The 18,601-nt window shown below is 40.7% G+C and overlaps 1 protein-coding gene across 1 annotated transcript; it reads right to left on the bottom strand.

Annotated features, from left to right (window-relative positions):
• Positions 1-34: 34 nt before the first annotated feature.
• On the bottom strand, positions 35-18,527 carry LOC124068853 (collagen alpha-4(IV) chain-like). Its single transcript, XM_046407350.1, has 48 exons — positions 18,376-18,527; positions 18,017-18,110; positions 17,332-17,374; positions 15,486-15,557; positions 14,901-15,035; positions 14,649-14,693; positions 14,053-14,169; positions 13,582-13,638; positions 13,375-13,410; positions 13,199-13,261; positions 12,997-13,032; positions 12,839-12,880; positions 12,618-12,701; positions 12,414-12,458; positions 12,259-12,330; positions 12,128-12,172; positions 11,993-12,046; positions 10,629-10,692; positions 10,249-10,353; positions 9,850-10,011; positions 9,682-9,690; positions 9,475-9,564; positions 9,089-9,240; positions 8,900-8,972; positions 8,515-8,621; positions 8,138-8,321; positions 7,957-8,028; positions 7,608-7,715; positions 7,191-7,409; positions 6,869-7,033; positions 6,526-6,693; positions 6,077-6,220; positions 5,481-5,591; positions 5,166-5,344; positions 4,853-4,916; positions 4,653-4,727; positions 4,407-4,514; positions 3,811-3,918; positions 3,417-3,488; positions 2,981-3,109; positions 2,673-2,780; positions 2,333-2,488; positions 2,146-2,253; positions 1,826-1,963; positions 1,550-1,666; positions 1,079-1,267; positions 697-980; positions 35-617 (listed from the first exon to the last, which is right to left on the bottom strand). Exons 2-48 carry the CDS (start codon positions 18,055-18,057, stop codon positions 357-359), a joined length of 5,016 nt encoding a protein of 1,671 aa, XP_046263306.1. The 5' UTR covers positions 18,058-18,110; positions 18,376-18,527; the 3' UTR covers positions 35-356.
• Between the last annotated feature and the right edge of the window lie 74 nt (positions 18,528-18,601).

The raw sequence follows: 18,601 nt of genomic DNA, 5'->3' as shown, positions 1-18,601 counted from the left end.
CAGGCATAGTAGCTACTGAACTCTGAGTGACTTGTGGTGTTAAAACTTTTCTTTAATAGAGGAGCGCAAGAGCAATATTTCTTCTTGATATTTCTCCCGAGGGTTGTTTTTGTTATGATTTCAGCACTAGTCTGAAATGTATTATTACAAAATATAAATGTACAGCAGCAAAATAATCATCATTAGAAATAGCACCTTGTTGAAAATAATGACAGAAAAAAGATATAACAGTATACAGCAACACTGTGTAAAAGAAGTTGTTCAGATAGCAGTGTACAAATTGCATATCCACACTTTTTGGCACCAACTACATTTTATGACCCTGAGTGGTAATTAGAGTTACAAATGAAAAAGTGTTACAGTTCTCTAAGGCAGACATGACACTGACTGGCCCTGCTTCGCTGCTGATCCGCTGTCTTGATGGTGGCAGATTTTGGGGTGATAAACTGCTCTGTCTGACTAACAGTAGTCAGCCAAAAACTGTAGAGGTTGGCAAAATAGTGACAGGAACCACGTGCACCCTGGCACTCTATGAAGGGGTGAGACCGAAAATCCTTGAGGCAGCTACCAGAAGAAGTCAGAGACTGGCCACCACCCTCGTCACCTGCCCCTGTATGCTGAAGAGAGAAAGGCAGCGGAATAAGCCCACAGCATTTTTCTTTTATGCACACAATCAAACTTTTTAATCATGCTCACCAGGAGAAAAGAGTATCCCATCCACAGACTCCTCCAGCCGGGTGGGCATGCAGGAACTGCGCTATCCTGGCTGTGAAATGCCACGGCAGGAAAAACTGTTTCACACACCACACAGCGGCTGATGTGGGATCTAATCTCCTGGCCAAACAGTGGCATCATGGGTATGGGAGCGGTGGTGGAGAGCCAATAGGATTTGTCATTACGACTAGAGAAGTGACAGGCAGCTTTGTTGCAGTAAGAGAAAGGCATGGTGGAGAAAACAGGTAGGCAGGAGCCAGCCTGGCCTAAAGGGGCAAGAAGGGAAAGATTTTTTATTAACCTTAGAAACTTGTGGACTAATTTTAAGACATATCATATCATATCATTTCATGCAGACTTTTACCGAGATCTTGAGTGTGAGCTTTCTCTTGTCCCTCCAAGTAGACTAGACTGTAGCCCGCCCAAAGCCGACTGCTGCCCTCAGGGCATGGTGGCACCTCAACTGATTGGCTGTGGATAACCAGAAGGAAGCCTGACCTCACTGCCACCCTATAGCCTGGTTCCCCTGGATCACCCGGTGGACCTGGGATACCTGGAGGATGGTGGGGTTGAACAAGTAGCAATAGAGTGACATGGATAATAGCAAAGCAGAGACGGAGAGAAATTACTTATTTTGTGGCAAATATCAATTGTTTTACTGATAGCTGAGAATGGCCACAATTTTATCAAGGTCTTTGAAAATAAACATAATGGTGAGAATGCCTCTGACTCTCCTTTGTAGTTTCTTGTATATGACAAATGACTTTCATTTTAGCCATCCTGTCAATATTGCATCCAAAATTAAACAGACAAACAGCTGTATCTAATTATTCACCTTGAGGTCCAGGAAATCCTTGCTGGCCAACATCTCCAGGGTCTCCAGTAGGACCATTACGCCCGGGAGGACCTATAAGGCCAGGGAGGCCCACAGAACCCCTAGGACCCTTCTCCCCTGAAACACACAAATGTAAAACACACAAATATGAAGAAGGGGAACCCCCCCCCCCCCCCAAAAAAAACCCCCAAAATAAATAAAAAAATAAAAAACAGAATACTGATTTAGTCAGATCCAGACACATATAAATACATAGAGAATATTAGATTCTCCTGCCTTTACGTCCTGTAGTCCCAGGAGGACCCAAATCGCCAGGGAATCCTACAGGTCCTGGCAATCCGTGTGGTCCTGGGAGTCCAAGAGGAGCGAGTCCTGGGCGTCCACTGATGGAATCACCATGAGCACCTTTGACACCTGGAAAAAACATTGATTGCCATATGTACTGTACATATACCGCCTATAACAGTGTAGTGTAGTGTTGAATAAATGAGAATACATTTTAAAGAATATTTTTTGTTCAAGGCTTTGTTCCTCAAAAAATCAGGACAAAAAATCATTAACTTGTCATTAAACTATGAGCATATTGCTTAGCTCACCTGTGTCTCCAGGTGGACCAGGTACTCCCTTGCGGCCATGAGGCCCAGGGATACCTTTCTGACCTTTGGGTCCTGGTAGACCTATGGAACCAGCAGGACCTCTCTCTCCTGTCAAAATGCAGCAACACATTCAAGTGGATGGCAACAATGTAAACAATGTTGGTACCAATCTTACATTGTAATCTACCTTTTGGTCCTGTTAAGCCTAGGTTGTGCTGAGGTCCAGGAGGTCCTTGGAGGCCCTTATGTCCCTTACAACCTGGTAACCCAGGGAGACCAACTGGGCCTGGGTCTCCCTGGCAGAAAATACTGCTGCCTGGTGGGCCCTGTTGCCCAGGAAGACCTAAAAACCCAAAGAAAAATCCCAGTTGTGAACAGATGGACAAAAGGCACAGGTAAACATGCACATGTGCACAAAATTCCTAAATGCAGCCACACAAAAATTTAGACAAACATGGACAAGATGAACATAAATAGACACACACACACACACACACACACACACACACACACACATAGACACACACCTGGGGGTCCTGGAGTTCCTTCATGTCCTACATCTCCTTTGGGTCCTGACAAAGGCACACGACATCCATTGCCAGGGTAACCTGGTTCACCTGGGAGGCCGGGAAGACCTGGGAAAAGTTTAATACCTTATCTCTGGTGTGCTCTGATAACAGTAACTCCAAACTGACTCACCTTTATTCAAATGTAAATCTGAACTTGTAATACCCATTTTCAAGCGTTTTGTTCATAACATACCATCATACCAGGTCATCTATACCATCAAAGACAGATGCAGTAGATGCACTACTGATAATAACAGATATGATACCTGTGCTGCCAGGTGGTCCCCTCTGGCCTTTGGGCCCAGAAAAACTGGCTCCTGGAGGCCCTGGGTAGCCCTTGAGACCTTTGATGCCAGGAAACCCATGTGTTCCGGGAGGACCAGGCATATCTTTACCTTGAAATGAAAAATGAGTACATTGAAGGGACATTTAAATAATATGTTCTAATGTGTGTTTACTTTAGCTCTTGTACTTTTGTGTGATTTAAGGGAAAGGTTCAGAATTCAGCTAAAACTAAACATCAGCATTTATATTTAAGGCAATTTGTCAGACCAAAATATATATACAGATACACATACACATACAATATGTGTTATAGACTATGTGAACAAAATACCTATAAACAAAACACACACAAAAGACACAAAGAAATGATTTATAAACTATATTGAAAATGAAGACAACATTTTTTATCCTTCTTACCACTTGCTCCTTTTATTCCTTTTGGACCTATAAGCCCATTCAGTCCATCCAGACCTGGTGGTCCAGGGGGTCCTATCAGGAAATCACAGCACAGGATAAGAATAATCCTTTTGCATGTCTTCAGCAATCAGAAGTTCTTGCCTTTGTCACATTTTCTTTTCGTCCATGTGTCCTCTGAATCGTACTTACAACAATATAGTAAAAGCACAGCCATCATTCATTAGTCACTTCAGCATTTCTTTCTTTTGGCAGCAACATCTGAGAACCCCTTTGATGCCAAATTCAAACCAAGCGTTAGCCTGTACAAGCCAATATAAATAACATAGTGGACACTTACAATGCATGTGCCCTACCTAGCCAATAATGAGAGAAACATCTCACATTACATTAATACCTGGAGGCCCATATGGACCAGGAGGGCCTGGTGGTCCCTGACCTCCATGATCACCTGGAAAACCTGGAAGACCTGGCCGACCTGGTGGGCCCCGAGGCCCAGGGAAACCTTTAGAGACACACACACATAATAAAGTTCAAACAAAAATGTCCCTGAATGACATTTTATGTAAGTTTATACTGTATTTAAGTGTAAGTGAGCTTTGTAAAAAAAACAAATTATCCTAGTTATTGTCCTTCACCACTGTCAGTGAGTAAAGAAAGAAAGAAAGTAAGAAAGTTGTTGAAAAGAACACAAAAAGTTTCTCAGAAGATCTCAAAACATTTGTAAGAGACCACAAAAGTATTAATCTATTTTTTCCCTTCCCATCTTTTTTCCCCTCCTCGATTGTCCCCTAGGAGACTCTGTAACTGTGTGACATCTCAGGATGGAGTGGAAGTTCTTATATGGTATGTTTTGGTCTGGTTCAATACCAGACCAAAACATACCATCCCTAAGTTCAAAGGTGATCATCAGCAGCGCTCTTCGTTCAATCCATTTTAAATCTACCGCTGCAGGATATTAGTTCTCTCATCCAAACCTTTACTGGAAATCACCTGGTCCTCCTTGTCTTCCCGGTTCCCCGGGAATGCCTGGTTGTCCAGGCTGTCCAAACCTTCCCTGGGATCCTGGTTCACCAGTTTGTCCTTGACTCCCTCTGGGTGCTAGATTAAATTATTTCATTGATATGAATACATTCCCAGTTATTTATCTACTTACACTGTTGGATTTCTTGTCCTTTATCATCATTTGAAGGAATTTCAAAGTAGGTATTCTGTTCAGTTTAGCATTTCTCAACTCACCACAAGGTATAGAGTCCCCTGGCAAACCTTTAGGTCCAGGTGGACCAGCTTGTCCAAAAGACTGTCCTGGATCCCCTGCAACAGATTTGCACAAGTTGAATCAGTTCAGTCCAATTGAACAACTTAGGTATGAAATTCTCCTATGAAAAAGCTCCTTCAGAATCAGCTGAAAATCATGACCTCTCTCTCTTCTGACTCACCCTTGGCCCCCGGTAATCCCGGTAAACCTGGAATCCCCGAATGTCCGCTAGGCCCTGGATCTCCCTTCAATAGACACCAACACATTCAAACAATTTACATCACTTCTCTGCCTTGGTTCAAAATGGCTGTGTATATAAAGACTGTTATCTGTTAAATATGAGAAGTGATAGGTTTTTGGGGCACTACTTGGCTCTAATTACAGCTATATTTCATTGTATTTGGATATTTAGTAGAAAGTTATTAAAATACTGAGCACAGACATAGGCAGTTGTCTATAAAATATGAAGACAACAAATTAGGTTTATTGTGTACCTGTTCTCCAACGTGTCCAAGATATCCCCTTGGACCAGGGAAACCTTTGATTCCAGGGTGCCCAGGAGGTCCTGGTATTCCTCTCCTGCCTGGAGCACCGGTGCTGCCTTTAATCCCAGGCAGACCGGGCCATCCATCAGGTCCTGAATCACCTGGCTCGCCCCTTGGGCCCTTAAAGCCTATAAGTGACAGAACAAAACAAAACAATATATTCCTTTAGTGTTTTACACAAGCTATAGAATATCTTTGTAATGAAAAGACAAGGAAATAAAAAAAGATTGTTTTAAAAAGATGCATAAGTGACAGGTCTATTGCCTGCATATCCTGGTTGTCCTGATTGCCCTTTTCTGCCTGAAGTTCCTGATGGGCCCTTTGTTACATTCACAATCCTTAATGGTCCTGGTAATCCTTGTAGACCAGGTAAACCTGAACGGACAACAGAGTTCAGATGAAATGCTCGACAATCTGATTATAAACAAAAGAGAAAATGTGCTGGCATATCTTTCTGCATTCCTCTTTCATGTTTTTGTAGCTGTGTAGACACTATGGTAGCTGTAGAATTGTTGTACACAATTTTGTCAAGGTTAAGTACTGCAACTATGTTATTTATGTTGTAGATTATTTTTATATTTTATATTATAGATATAGATTTTTGAATGTATTACAACATTTGTGCATTACAACAAATCTTTCTTATATGTAAGGTGTTCACACATAATGGGCTGTATTTGCTGCCCACACATTTGGATCCAAATTATGGTTAAAGTACAAGACCTGAGAAATTTTTTATATTTTCAGATATTGGTTGTCTGCTTGTTGGCCAAATATCTAGATTTATTACAAAACACTGGGCCACAGTGCTGAACTGAGTATAGCTATCAGACATGTGTGGTATATATACAGACACTTACCTTTGTAACCAGGCACTCCTGGGTCTCCTGTATCACCTGGACGACCACTAAAGCCTCTTTCTCCTTGTTTACCTCTGGATCCTGGAGGCCCAGGGCGACCTGATAAACCTGTGATCCCAGCCTTGCCAGGGTACCCCCTTTCACCTGGATGAATTGAAAGGAATGTTTCATTTCTATCCGGAGAGTATAGTTTACAGATATAAAGTGTTGTTGATAAAATGTCGGCTATATTTCTGCATAAACCTCTATAGGGAAGGAGTTAATGTCTGAACCATAGAATTTGCCAGTGACACCACTCCAGCTTGGAGTGTGATGTTGGGATCACTGTTAGGGTCTGGATATGGTGTGTACAAAGGTTGAGCTAACATGCTGACTATAAACTAGCTCCTGTGAGTGAATTGGATATGAGATGCAGTTTTAAGATGAACTGATGAGCTTAACTGCTTCACCTCTCTTTCCTGGCTCGCCATCTACCCCAGGATCTCCAGAAATGCCACGCGCACCAGCTGGTCCGGGTGGGCCTGGCACACCAGGAGGGCCAGGGAAACCTTGCACACCTTTCTGTCCACGACCAGGTAGACCTATATCTCCCTTCAAACCTTTCTGGCCAAGGTAGCCTATGAAATATTATAAAACTCAATGAGATAAGTATCATATGTTTCATGAATAGTGAGAGTGGCCTCAGGGCAAAATATGTTTTCTGGAATTAATCTTGACAGCATTTTTAAGGACATCCAGAATGACAGCAAACATCCACAATTTTGCCTGCTGCTATTGCTGCTGTGTGTTCACCTGCCACTCCCCTTAGTCCAGGGTTTCCTGGAGGTCCTGGAGGACCTGGATATCTAGTCAGGTCACATAGAGTGCAGGGTGGGCCTGGGGGACCGGTGTCTCCAATGTCACCATTGGCCCCTGGCTCTCCTTTATAACCTGATCTTCCAGGTTGGCCATGTACACCTGTAATTGAGAGTTATCAATTCCAGTGTACAATAAAGAATAGGAAATGCACAGTAACTGTTTTCAGTGATACAGGTCATGTCAAATAAGCCCAATTAAGTAATCATAAGTTGTTGAGTGATTTGTTTGTGTTCACCAAAATATAAATGAAACTTACCTGGAGTCCCTGGGCTTCCAGGAATTCCATAAAATCCTTTTGGCCCCACAGCCCCAGGGAGACCAGGTGGGCCTGTAGCTCCTGGCCTGGTAGAAAAAACATCTCCTGGGGCACCCTTCCTGCCTGGTGGTCCTGGTAATCCAGGAGGACCTTGAGGGCCATCTAGACTAATTCCAATGGGACCAGGATCGCCTGGATCCCCATTTAAACCTGGAGGTCCTTTTACAAATGAAAGAGATCTATAAGCCTGCAAACAACCCTTCAAATTGTATAATTAATTAATTTTTAACACACCGTATGGATTTCTCACAGTGTGGATGCATGATCCACAAGGTTTAACCTGACCTCCGCAATGTAGAATTTTTTTTAAATGTGTCTTTATTATTTAAATTTGACTACATTTTAGTGAGTCAATACCTGGAAGCCCAATCCCTCCAGATCCACCGTCAACTCCTTTCATGCCTTTAGGGCCTGGGAGTCCCTGAGGTCCCTGGAGGCCGTCTATTCCTGCCTCGCCTGGAATCCCTACAAGGAACAAAATAAAAATTAAAGTTGACTTGCAACATAGGCCAACAATGTTTCAAGGGTAATAAACCTGTATGACATGTGGGTAAGTAAGTCTAGGGCAAAATTTTACATAACTATTTAGAAAAGTCAGATCAATAGTCACTGCACTTAAACTGACCAACAAACAATGTAGCAGTCGCCTTTATATTTTTATATTTATATTATTTAAGATTTTATGTGTAACACCTGTAAGACTTACCTGGTGAACCCGGCTCACCCTTGGGACCAGGTGATCCAATCTCAGCTTCATGACAGCATCTCTCAGTTTCACCTGTTGACATAAATACAAAATGTTTATAGAGACCATGACACCTGGCTTAATGTGAGAAGGGGTGTATTAACACCAACTGAGAATCCCTGAACTTAATCCAGTCTCTGACCTGGAGGCCCTGGCCGTCCAGGATTTCCTGGGTGGCCAGGATGTCCTTGATTTCCTTTTGGTCCAGGCTGCCCCTTATGACCTTGTAAACCGGGACCTGGGAGCCCTACGGCACCTGGAAACCCTTTGGGTCCAGTAATACCAGGGTCACCTTTGGAACCAGGTAATCCTGCATATCCAATGCCCTGCAAAAACATTATATGATATCATAACTCTACAACCAGAACAGAGTATAGCAAAATCTAATATTTTACCCATTCAGTATAATTAGATGCATAAGATAAGAAAATCGTATCACATTAGAAGATTTATGAAATTATTAACCATACCACCTGTTCCACAAATTATATTTTCAGTACTTTGACTGTACACACTCACCGGTGGTCCAGGGTCTCCTGGAGGGCCAGGGGGACCGTCCAGTCCTGGCCTACCTGGTCCTCCAGGAGAACCCAAGTGTCCAGGATCTCCTTGGTTACCCTTAGCACCTTTAAAAAGCAAAAAGGCTAAAACATTTAATAACTTTTATAGGCATGCATAAAAAAAACAGACAAATCATCCAAGTTAGATTTTATTTCATCCTCCTGTTGTACTGAACACTGTGCAGAATACAGTGCACAGTGATAGCCTTACTGTAGAGTTTGGTGAGCAGAAGAAACATAATAAAATCTTGGCTTAGACCCATTCTTTTTAGAGTCAGTGTTTCTTAAGACCTAAAATACCTGTTGGTCAAAACTTTACAGGTTTGGCTTTAACAGGTGCTCACCTTCAACATTTGCCACAAAGGAGTCACCTTTTTGACCCTTCTGTCCTTTTACACCAGTACTTCCTTGAAAACCCTGCAAGAAAACACAAACCAAAGACAAAGCCATGTTTCTGTGGCTATGACAAAGAACAGACTTTTAAACAGTAAACTGCACATAATTTTTTATTTTTCAAGTCCTGCTATTTGTACTTGTGGTCCTCTTGGTCCCTCATCTCCTTTAAGTCCTGGCTCTCCCTTTAGTCCTTGAGTTCCAGGTAAACCAGGAGGTCCTGTATAACCAGGTGGACCAGGAGATCCTATGCTTCCCACACCAGATCTACATTCACATAACCCTGGACAACCTGTAGGAGACACCAATGGCAAAATTGTAGGACTATGATGTAATACGTTTGTACACACAAACATGGTAATTAAACGATATAATAAAAAAATCCCAAATTTGCTATTTATATTCAGCATAGCATAGCTATTCCATATAAACAGTATGTTTTCAGATTCTACCAGAAGTCAGTAGACAGGGAGAGGAATATAATCTCTGCTTGTGTTACCAATTTATGCATACAGTCACATATCACCTTTAATTCCTTTGAGCCCTTTGTTTCCTTGAGGTCCTCTGGATCCTCTGTCACCAGAGTCCCCTGGGTAACCAGGCTCACAGTAGTAATCTGTGAATCATCCAGAAATGTGAGCCAATATAAATTTAAAGTTCTACAAGTAGCTTTATGCAAAGTGGAATATTTAAATCGGTGGACTTCTTTTATCAGAAGTAACTGAGAATTCACCTCCACATCCTGATGCCACACACACACACACACACACATGCACGCACAGAGAGAGAGAGAGAGAAGGCAGAAGGTAAGTCAAAAAATGACAAGTTTACAGTTGTTCAAATAATGACATTAATTTTGCGAGATTAACTACCACGTACAAAAATGGAAGTACTGATATACCTGGGGGACCTGGGCGACCTGTTTCACCTTTACGTCCACGGTGTCCTTTTGTTCCCTTTGGTCCCGGAAATGGATTGATTTCAAAGTCATTATATCTTCCTGGCTCTCCCTTATAACCTTTGGGACCAGGGGAGCCCCGTTGACCAGGTAAACCCAACTCCTCTAGGAAGGTGTGAGAGATGTTGTGAAATTTCAAATAATAAAGACTGACAGTTTCTAACTGTAAAAACATAGATCTTTGATATAAAACAAAGACAGAACAAAATACAGTATTTTGATTCAAGACCATCGGGCAACAAGGAATGTTCAAGAGTGGTAATGCATTGCATGCACCTCCTGGATGTGTGTTATTTCTATGTCTTATGTCCAAATGAAGTCATACACAGCCTGAAATCTGACCTGGTATTGATAACCCTTTTGGGCCAGGAGGTCCATGCATGCCCATGAGACCAATGTCACCTGGGAGTCCAGGCAATCCAGGATACCCACGGTCACCTTTAGCACCTGAACCACATAAACATAGAATACATAGAAATGTGACGAAGTCAGAGACGTCTGATTAATCTCATACAGTAATTATGGTGGATTACTAACTCAGCAGGAGAGTTTACAAATTTCAACCATCAATTTACAAGTAAAACAGCAACATAGGTAGCCACACTTTGAAAATGTGACTGCTGACAATATACAGATAAACAGTGGAGAAGTGGAGTGTGCCGCAAGAGTAGATTGAGAACATGTAGCTCAACCAGCGATGAGCATTACAGCTGCTGCCTCACCTCTGGCATTACTTCCATTATAAAAGAGTTGGGGACCGGGGAGACCTGGATCTCCTGGGTAACCCTGTTTGATGCAAAGACGGAAACAGAAACCAGAGTCATAAATAGAAAATGACACAGATGAATATAGTATCTAACTATAAAGCAAGGAATCTCTCTCTGACTGTGTTGAAGATGGGCATCAGTGCTCGACTCAACTCAGTGAGTGAGATACACATATAGATGTGACAAAATAGAAAAACAGTCAAATAAGTGAGTCAGAGAAAAGTAATTTCACATGTTCTATAAAGAAATAAGCAGTAGGAGTACCAGTGCAGGAAACTAAACAATAAATGTAATGCTATGGCCAATCAATAAACCAAATAAGCATGTTTTGACAAAAAAAGAGGCTGGACAGACTGGTGAGGAGGGCTGGCTCAGTCCTGGGCTGCTCCCTGGACTCACAGCACAGGTGTGTGACAGAAGGACAACAGCTTGGCTATCGTCCTCCTGTCACACACCTGTGCTGTGTGAAGGAGAGGTACCACCGCTCTTTCCTACCCACTGCTGTCAGACTCCACAACATTCACAGCTGATAGACTGGACATTTTAAAGCTGATGAATGTGTTAACTGGACAATAATATATGTGCAATAATGGGACAAAATGGTCACGCCAGACCTGTGCAATAATAATCTAATAATCTTTACTCATGTAAACACTATTACAAGGATCTGAACCTACTTACTTAGTCCCTGAAACAAATCTGTGCAATAATTAATCCATCCACTAATCATAACCCGAGGGACTCTAGTGTAAATAGTCTTTTTCTTTTCTCTGCTGTGTACAGCTGCAGGTACTTGTTTCCTGTGTATTTATTCTTTTTGAATGCACATCCAATTCCAATTACACATCCAATTAGCAACCACCAGAGTACAGCAGACAAGGAAATATTGTTTTTTTATTTTTTTTTTTTAACTTTATTCCCATTATTTGCAGTGCAGCTTTAATGGACTGGTTACACAATGGACAATTTCTGCTATTGTGCATGCTGGTTCACTGTCACTGTTAGGACACTTGGGGGGACTGATCCATGGTTGCTGTTATCACGTCCATCTGTATTTTTCCTGCTGTGGCAAGGCAAAATTTCTGCTGTGCAAACAGTACAATTTGAGGGGGGAAAAGGTACAACAAATATGTCAGCAAGCATCTCTGTTGCTGGTGAATTTAAATTCACATCATTAATATCAAAGTATGTCCTTCAAGTTTCCCTTCCAAATGTGGTCTAGGCTTTCCATATAATGGTCCATTTTTTAAAAAAACTGGCTTCTGTTTGCACCAGACAAAAACACTCTAGTTAGATTCAAATTTAATCTTTATACTCACATTTGGTCCAGTTATTCCAATGAGCCCTGGAAGTCCTTTGTCTCCACGGAAACCCTGAAAATGTATCATATTTGACCTAAAAAATTGTCTTGGTATAGTAATATAAAACAGGGCTTTATCATACCAGAGGTGTACCTCAGGTCCTGGCAATCCATGTCTACCAGGAAATCCTGCAGGACCCTAGAGACGGAAATAATGAGGGTGAATATTGTACATGTGTCTGCATGTGTTTAACAGCATGGTGCACTCTGATTGAAATCACTTACCCGAACTCCAGGAAAACCAAGGATTCCTTGCTCTCCTTTAATTTCTTGGCTGTAGTCGTTTCCTATACCACCCTGACAAAGAATAAAATGCAAATCAAATATATTTCTCTTACTCTCAGACATACCTCTATTGCACCATACAGGATTAAACTCACACTTATGCCCTTTGGTCCACATGATCCAGGAAGGCCTTGATCTCCCTGAGAAGCAGAAAGGAAAATGATGAAAGCAAGGAGAAGGTAGAGTTTGACTGAAAACCCTAAATACATGAATCAGGCTGGTTTTGTCTTAATACAAGCCTAAGTAGTGGCTAAAAATTAGCAGTATTGTGTAAATAGTAATGAAAGCTCTACTCTCACCTTGTAACCTTTGGGTGGAAGTAAGTCTGGAGGGAATTCTATGACTTCTTCTGGTCCTTGTGGGCCTGGTGGGCCTTGCTCACCCTGGAATATGGAATTAGTGTGTATATATATACATACACTCAGAAGCACACACAAGCGTGCACACGCACACACTTTCATTCAGACACACACAGCATAAAATATTTGCATAGTTGTCAAAGACCAAAATGGTTTCTTACATCGTCACCTGTATTGCCTGCCAGCGATTCTCCAGGGTCGCCCTACACAGTAATGAAATGTTTAGAAAGGTTCTGTGTTTGGTGTGTGTGTGTCTGTATCCATAAAAGATTTTTTTTAAAAGCATGCAGTGGCAATGGTTGTGAAGCAGGTGACTCACTGGCGGTCCTCTCAAACCTGATGCTCCTTCCAAGCCCTAAATGCAGTCATACAAATACTTTTTCACATATAAAGCACTGCATTCCTTCTTGTGACGTGGATCATGATTGTATACAAGTGCTGCATACTGTGCATATGCAGTAATATACTGTCATAATTATATGTATCTTATATAAAGGAACTTTATTTAAAAAAAAAATCACCTCAAGCCCTGGAGGGCCAGGATCACCGGTGTGGCCTTTTAGCCCAATGCCTCCTTTTCTTCCCTGAGTAAAAAGTAAATAAATAAATAAAAATTTGAAAAAAACCTGATGTTTAAAAGGCAAGAGTTTTATTTATTAGCAGAATACAATAGAAAAGAACAGAAAAGAAAACATACAGGTATACCACGTGTGCCATCTCTACCACGCTCCCCCTGTAAGATAAAATGAAGCAATAATCAGAAATGAAGATGAGAATATTTACACACACTAATAAATATGAAACTGCTCAAAAGAATTATGAAACTGCTCAAGCTGAAATGGGATTTGACACTGATGCAGTCCAGTCCATCATTATCTGAGCTTCTCCAGACTGGGGAACTTACAGGAAAAGGAACACCAAAGAAAGGTTCTCCTTTAATTCCTTTGGGTCCATGTAATCCCTGACAAGAACAGACAGTCAGTGTTTACATGAGACACATTATAAATAACAAAAGCAGATACTGTATTTTTTAGTTATACATCATTTTCACTATATATATCATTTTTTCTATATAACTTTCTGAAAGATTGTTGAATATTAAGTGACAATATTTGTTTAATTGATTAATCTTAACTGCTGATAAGAGACAGAACACAGACTCGAGCCTCTACTCTACATCTCCAACCAGCTCCCAAACTTCCACAACCTTACATGTGTTCTGTAAAATGCATTGCCACTGTATTCTGGCATTGAACATAACCTACAGTGCAGCAGTGCTACAGAACCTGTACATTTTATAAAAAGACTAGAGAATTACATGTGAAGGTCTCACTCCTGACTGGGCAATAGCAATCAGAACAGGGGTTATACGCACCGGCGGCCCATGGAGACCATCCAGACCAGAACGCCCGGGGACACCTGGTTGACCTCTTGTCCCATTACAGCCATCCACTCCTGGCAAACCAGGCTCGCCACCTGCTCCAGGGTGGCCCTGAACAACATAGTACAGTTATGGTGGTGAAATATAATTGCAAAGTAAGCCACTATTTTGATCTCTTCAATTATGCTTTATAAAAATCATCCTACCAACTATATTTAAAAATTATACAAAGAGTAGGATGAACGACTTGAGTTTTTAGCAAACACTTGAGTGATGCAGAGGCAGCCTCATTATGCCATAATGTGCTCACTAGAGGGCATACCAGACACATGCTTCAAATGACCGCACCATTTTCTGTGCAGTCTTCAATATTGTATTTTCAGTGCATGAACTTGGCTGTTACATAGTTGGAAATACCATACATGACATGATCACAATACTTGGTATGATTATCAATCATATCTAAATTGTTTTTGGGAAATTGTGAAAAAAATAACAGCTCTATCGGATTATTATTGTAATTGGAAGTTGTATGTGTTTTTTTTTTGTTTTGATTTGTTGCTAAAAATTTACAAATCAAGTTTACTTACTGTTGAGCCATCGTGACCAGGAAACCCAGGGACACCAGTCTTGCCCTATAATGTCAAAAATATGGACACATATTTATGACAAGTTTCATTACTCCCATATCCACCAGGCAATAGATCCTAATAGATAAGTGTAGTAATGCAGGCTTATTGTGATTATTAGCTGTACTTGCATGCAGCAGCTGCATTCCTTTCTGTATGTTTCTATCTTAGACATAAAGCACACCCAACATGCACATGAACATGCACACTAACACGGCCTCCTTTGGGACCCTCTGGTCCTTGGGGTCCCTCTGCCCCTCTCCTGCCTTTCTCTCCAGGTGGCCCTTCACGTCCCCTTGGTCCCATTTGTCCCCGGGGGCCTTGCTGGCCTGGCTTCCCTGGAGCTCCCTACAAAAAGAAAAGTCATTATATAAAACTTTAAATCAGACGGTTGCCAGGAGTCATGAGACACTCAGGATTAAGATTTTTTTTCCTCAAGAAACAATAAGTTATCTATGACGTGTATTCATCATCAGCAACCAAGGAATTAGAATTTGCTGCTGATTTGCGACTTATATTTTTGAATTTAGTTACTTTTAATTTGATTAGAAATTTTCAATTAGAAAAACCTTTTAGTTACAATAGATGTCAAGTGATGGAATCTATTAATTTCTTGCAAGACAGATCTAATTGATACTGAGAACATGCTGAGTAATTTTAGAGAAAAATACCACGATATAAATATTTTCCACAGCTTAATATCTTTCTAATAAATAAAATGAACTAAGAATTCAAAATACCAAACTTGCTATTGAGACAGTAAGTAAGGATAACAACATGAGAAGGAAGAGTTCATACCTGTGCACCTTTCGCAGGAAAACACTGGCATACAGAACAGTCTCTCCCTTGACATGGGCCCTCAGTCCCCCCCTGAAATAACAAATACTGGACTTGAAATTTGGGTCAGGAGGTATCAGCTGGCATATCAGCTATGATTGTGAGTTTGTCATCTATGATGTTTCTGTGTGTTTTATTGCTTTGAGAGTTAGCCACAAAACATTTCCCAGTGGGAACTGGACAGTCATAATCAGAAAAGTTTAAACAAATCAGTGATCTGTAGCTACACAGACTTGGGTAAATTATGAGCTCTCTGACCTTGATGAGGAAAAAAAAAGCTCAAAGCACTTCATCATTCTCATAACATCTTACTGATAAACTACCCTGTGAATTCACACCTGCAGATGCCAAGTGCTCCCACTAATGTCTGTGTGTGTGTGTATGCAGACATGTCAGTGTCACAAACATTCAGCAATGTTTTCTCAAAGCTTACTAAATATTTGGATGAGTTTATGCTGGAGAAGTTGATTTCTGCTGCACATCTGTTGGCCCACTTTCACTCTCAGTCTAAACATTCACGACTATCTTTCACCACAGTGCCAAAAACGTACAACATACATACATGAGTTGGCTATGTCTTGATGTCTTGGACAGGCCATTGAGATTCAGTGGATTCGCCAAACTGGCAGGTTTCCATTGCTACATGACATACTGTGGCAGCTAAACAGTAATTTAGAGTTAAACTATGTCCCAGAAACTTGAGAACTTTTGCAACCCCTTGACTCCACAGTCATGTTCACCATCAACTGCCATCAGTGTTAAAGTGTGACAGGTTAGGCCTATACTGTATACTTTTCTCTGATGTTGTTTCGTCAATACATTAAAGGCCTGTGGACTTTACCTTGTAAATATTTACATACTAAAACGCATAACAGGAACACAACTCTTTTCTAAAAATGTGGAAAGCCATGGCAATTATTAAATATTTACAAAACTGAAACTACTTTAAGAACGTGCAATAACAGATAAGTACAGATATGTTTGATGGTTCAATGACAATAAAATACTGTAAAAGTATTATAATATTATAATAATATTATACACAAAAATACTATAAACAATTTATCATCTACATTGTAATAACAATTGTGCAATAATCTTTACTCATGTAAACTGGTATCCTCCTATCTGTGCCTTGTACACCTGACCTATTGTGCCTGGCCACGGTTGCTAAGCTACGATAGGACACTTGGTGGCTGACGGAGGGGTTAGGCGTACAGTCAAGCAGAACAAGAGGATAATTCTACTGCACTAAACTAGCTTGATGCTATGCAGCACTCTCAGTTTGTGCCTTGTTTAATCAGGTGGCAGTGTATAGTGCGAGTGTCAGATTCAGGACTGTCTTGGCGCTGATGGACTGTTTTTTGTAACAGGCTTAAACCTAAACTGCACAGTTGAATTAACACCTTTAAATTACCAAACGTCAATATGATAACAATCATTGATGTACACACTGTAATAAACTGGTAATTCAGGGAAGGCCTTTAGGTACCTATAATATTGTTCTTTATATGTAAATGAGATGACAAACCATCTCACTGAAGTGCAGCTGAATACAATGTCCTCACAAAGTAGTTTCCACAAAAACTGAGCAATCTATATGCTATATATGTCTGCTTTTTTACATTTGCACCAGATGTCTTCATTGGGGATAAATGCACATGCACAATATTAATTAAGTCTAGTATAATTTTGCAATGAAAGTCTTCTTGAAATCATTAATTACAAGATTTTTTACATGTAGTTTTCATATGTTTCCATATCATTGAGGTTGTGTGCAATTAAAACTTAAAACAGAAAATCTTACTGCGTTAAGCCGATGCACCAAAATGACCAGAACAAGGATCCATCTGTGAATTTAACAGAGGTAATGAATTAACCATAGTCTTATTTAGCCCCAGCTACAAAATACCCTTACAAGACAATACATGACTGTAACACAACTGCATCACAAAAAGGGTATGTGCTGTGAAAGCAAAAATGCTTGTTAGTTACCTCATAACTTGCTGCCAACATATTACAAAACTCACAAAATGTGAGGCAATAATTTCCTTTGTGAAAATTTAATCTGAAAAGGAAAAATTCAGCTTCCTAATTCATTCAAGCAAACTCTGATCAGGTGATATCACAGTCTGTGTATGTACAACTGTGTGCCCGTGTGAGTGTCTCAGTGTGGTGGAGGTCACAGATGCTACATACTGAATGCAAGTTTGCAGATGTGTTGTATAGCAGTGTAAACATGCAGGAAGTGTGTTTGCGTTAAGGCAAATACATTTACAGAGTAGGGAATGTGAATTCCATCGTTATGAGAGATACTTCACAAATGTATACAATTGTTAGCTTTTTTTCTATATATCAGGGCTCACTAAAGAGAACACAGTTTTTGAAAAACTGTTGCAAAGCACCAGATTCTGATATCATCATCAGATACCAAAATGATAATATGCATGTCATATTGTTGTATAGCTAATTAATCTTCCAGTGTGACCCACCTGAGGGGACAAATAGTCACAGCAGTAACCGAGGATCCCATCTCTCATCTCATCAGTCTGCTTAACAGGTGAATGTTGTCCTCAGTGCTGCCCCCTGTGGTGGATAAAAGGAAACGTGAAACATCTGCACGCCATGGGTCAGTTGATCTTATGTGACACAAGGAATAAGTTCCTTTGTGATCAAATGTAGCACAAGCAATTATTTTTTGAAAAACATAAAATATGCCACTGATAAAGAAAATGTTGGTGCTGTTCTACCACCCAGACAGTCTCCTTAGGCATAAACATTTACACTCCATGTAATCTGTAGGTAGCAGATTGTCAGGAATATAAATTCTAGCACAAATTCTAGCACTCACCCAAAGCTCCAACTGATCTTCATAAACTTAAGTGCATCCCAAGCAGGATGATCTCCTTGAAGATTCAAACTAATCCCCTGCCTCTGTATCTGTAACTGACACTTTTTGCAGGAATTGGAAATGAGATGAAGAGAAGGAGGATGACTGGAGTTTACTGCATGAGCAAGTTCAGATCTCCTCCCTCTTCAGGGTCAAGTTAAACAACTTCTCGGGGCTGTCCTGTCAA

This window comes from Scatophagus argus, chromosome 13 (genome assembly GCF_020382885.2).
Source record: "Scatophagus argus isolate fScaArg1 chromosome 13, fScaArg1.pri, whole genome shotgun sequence".
Taxonomy (NCBI): Eukaryota; Metazoa; Chordata; class Actinopteri; family Scatophagidae; genus Scatophagus; species Scatophagus argus.
This window is presented reverse-complemented; position numbering and strand designations above follow the sequence as displayed.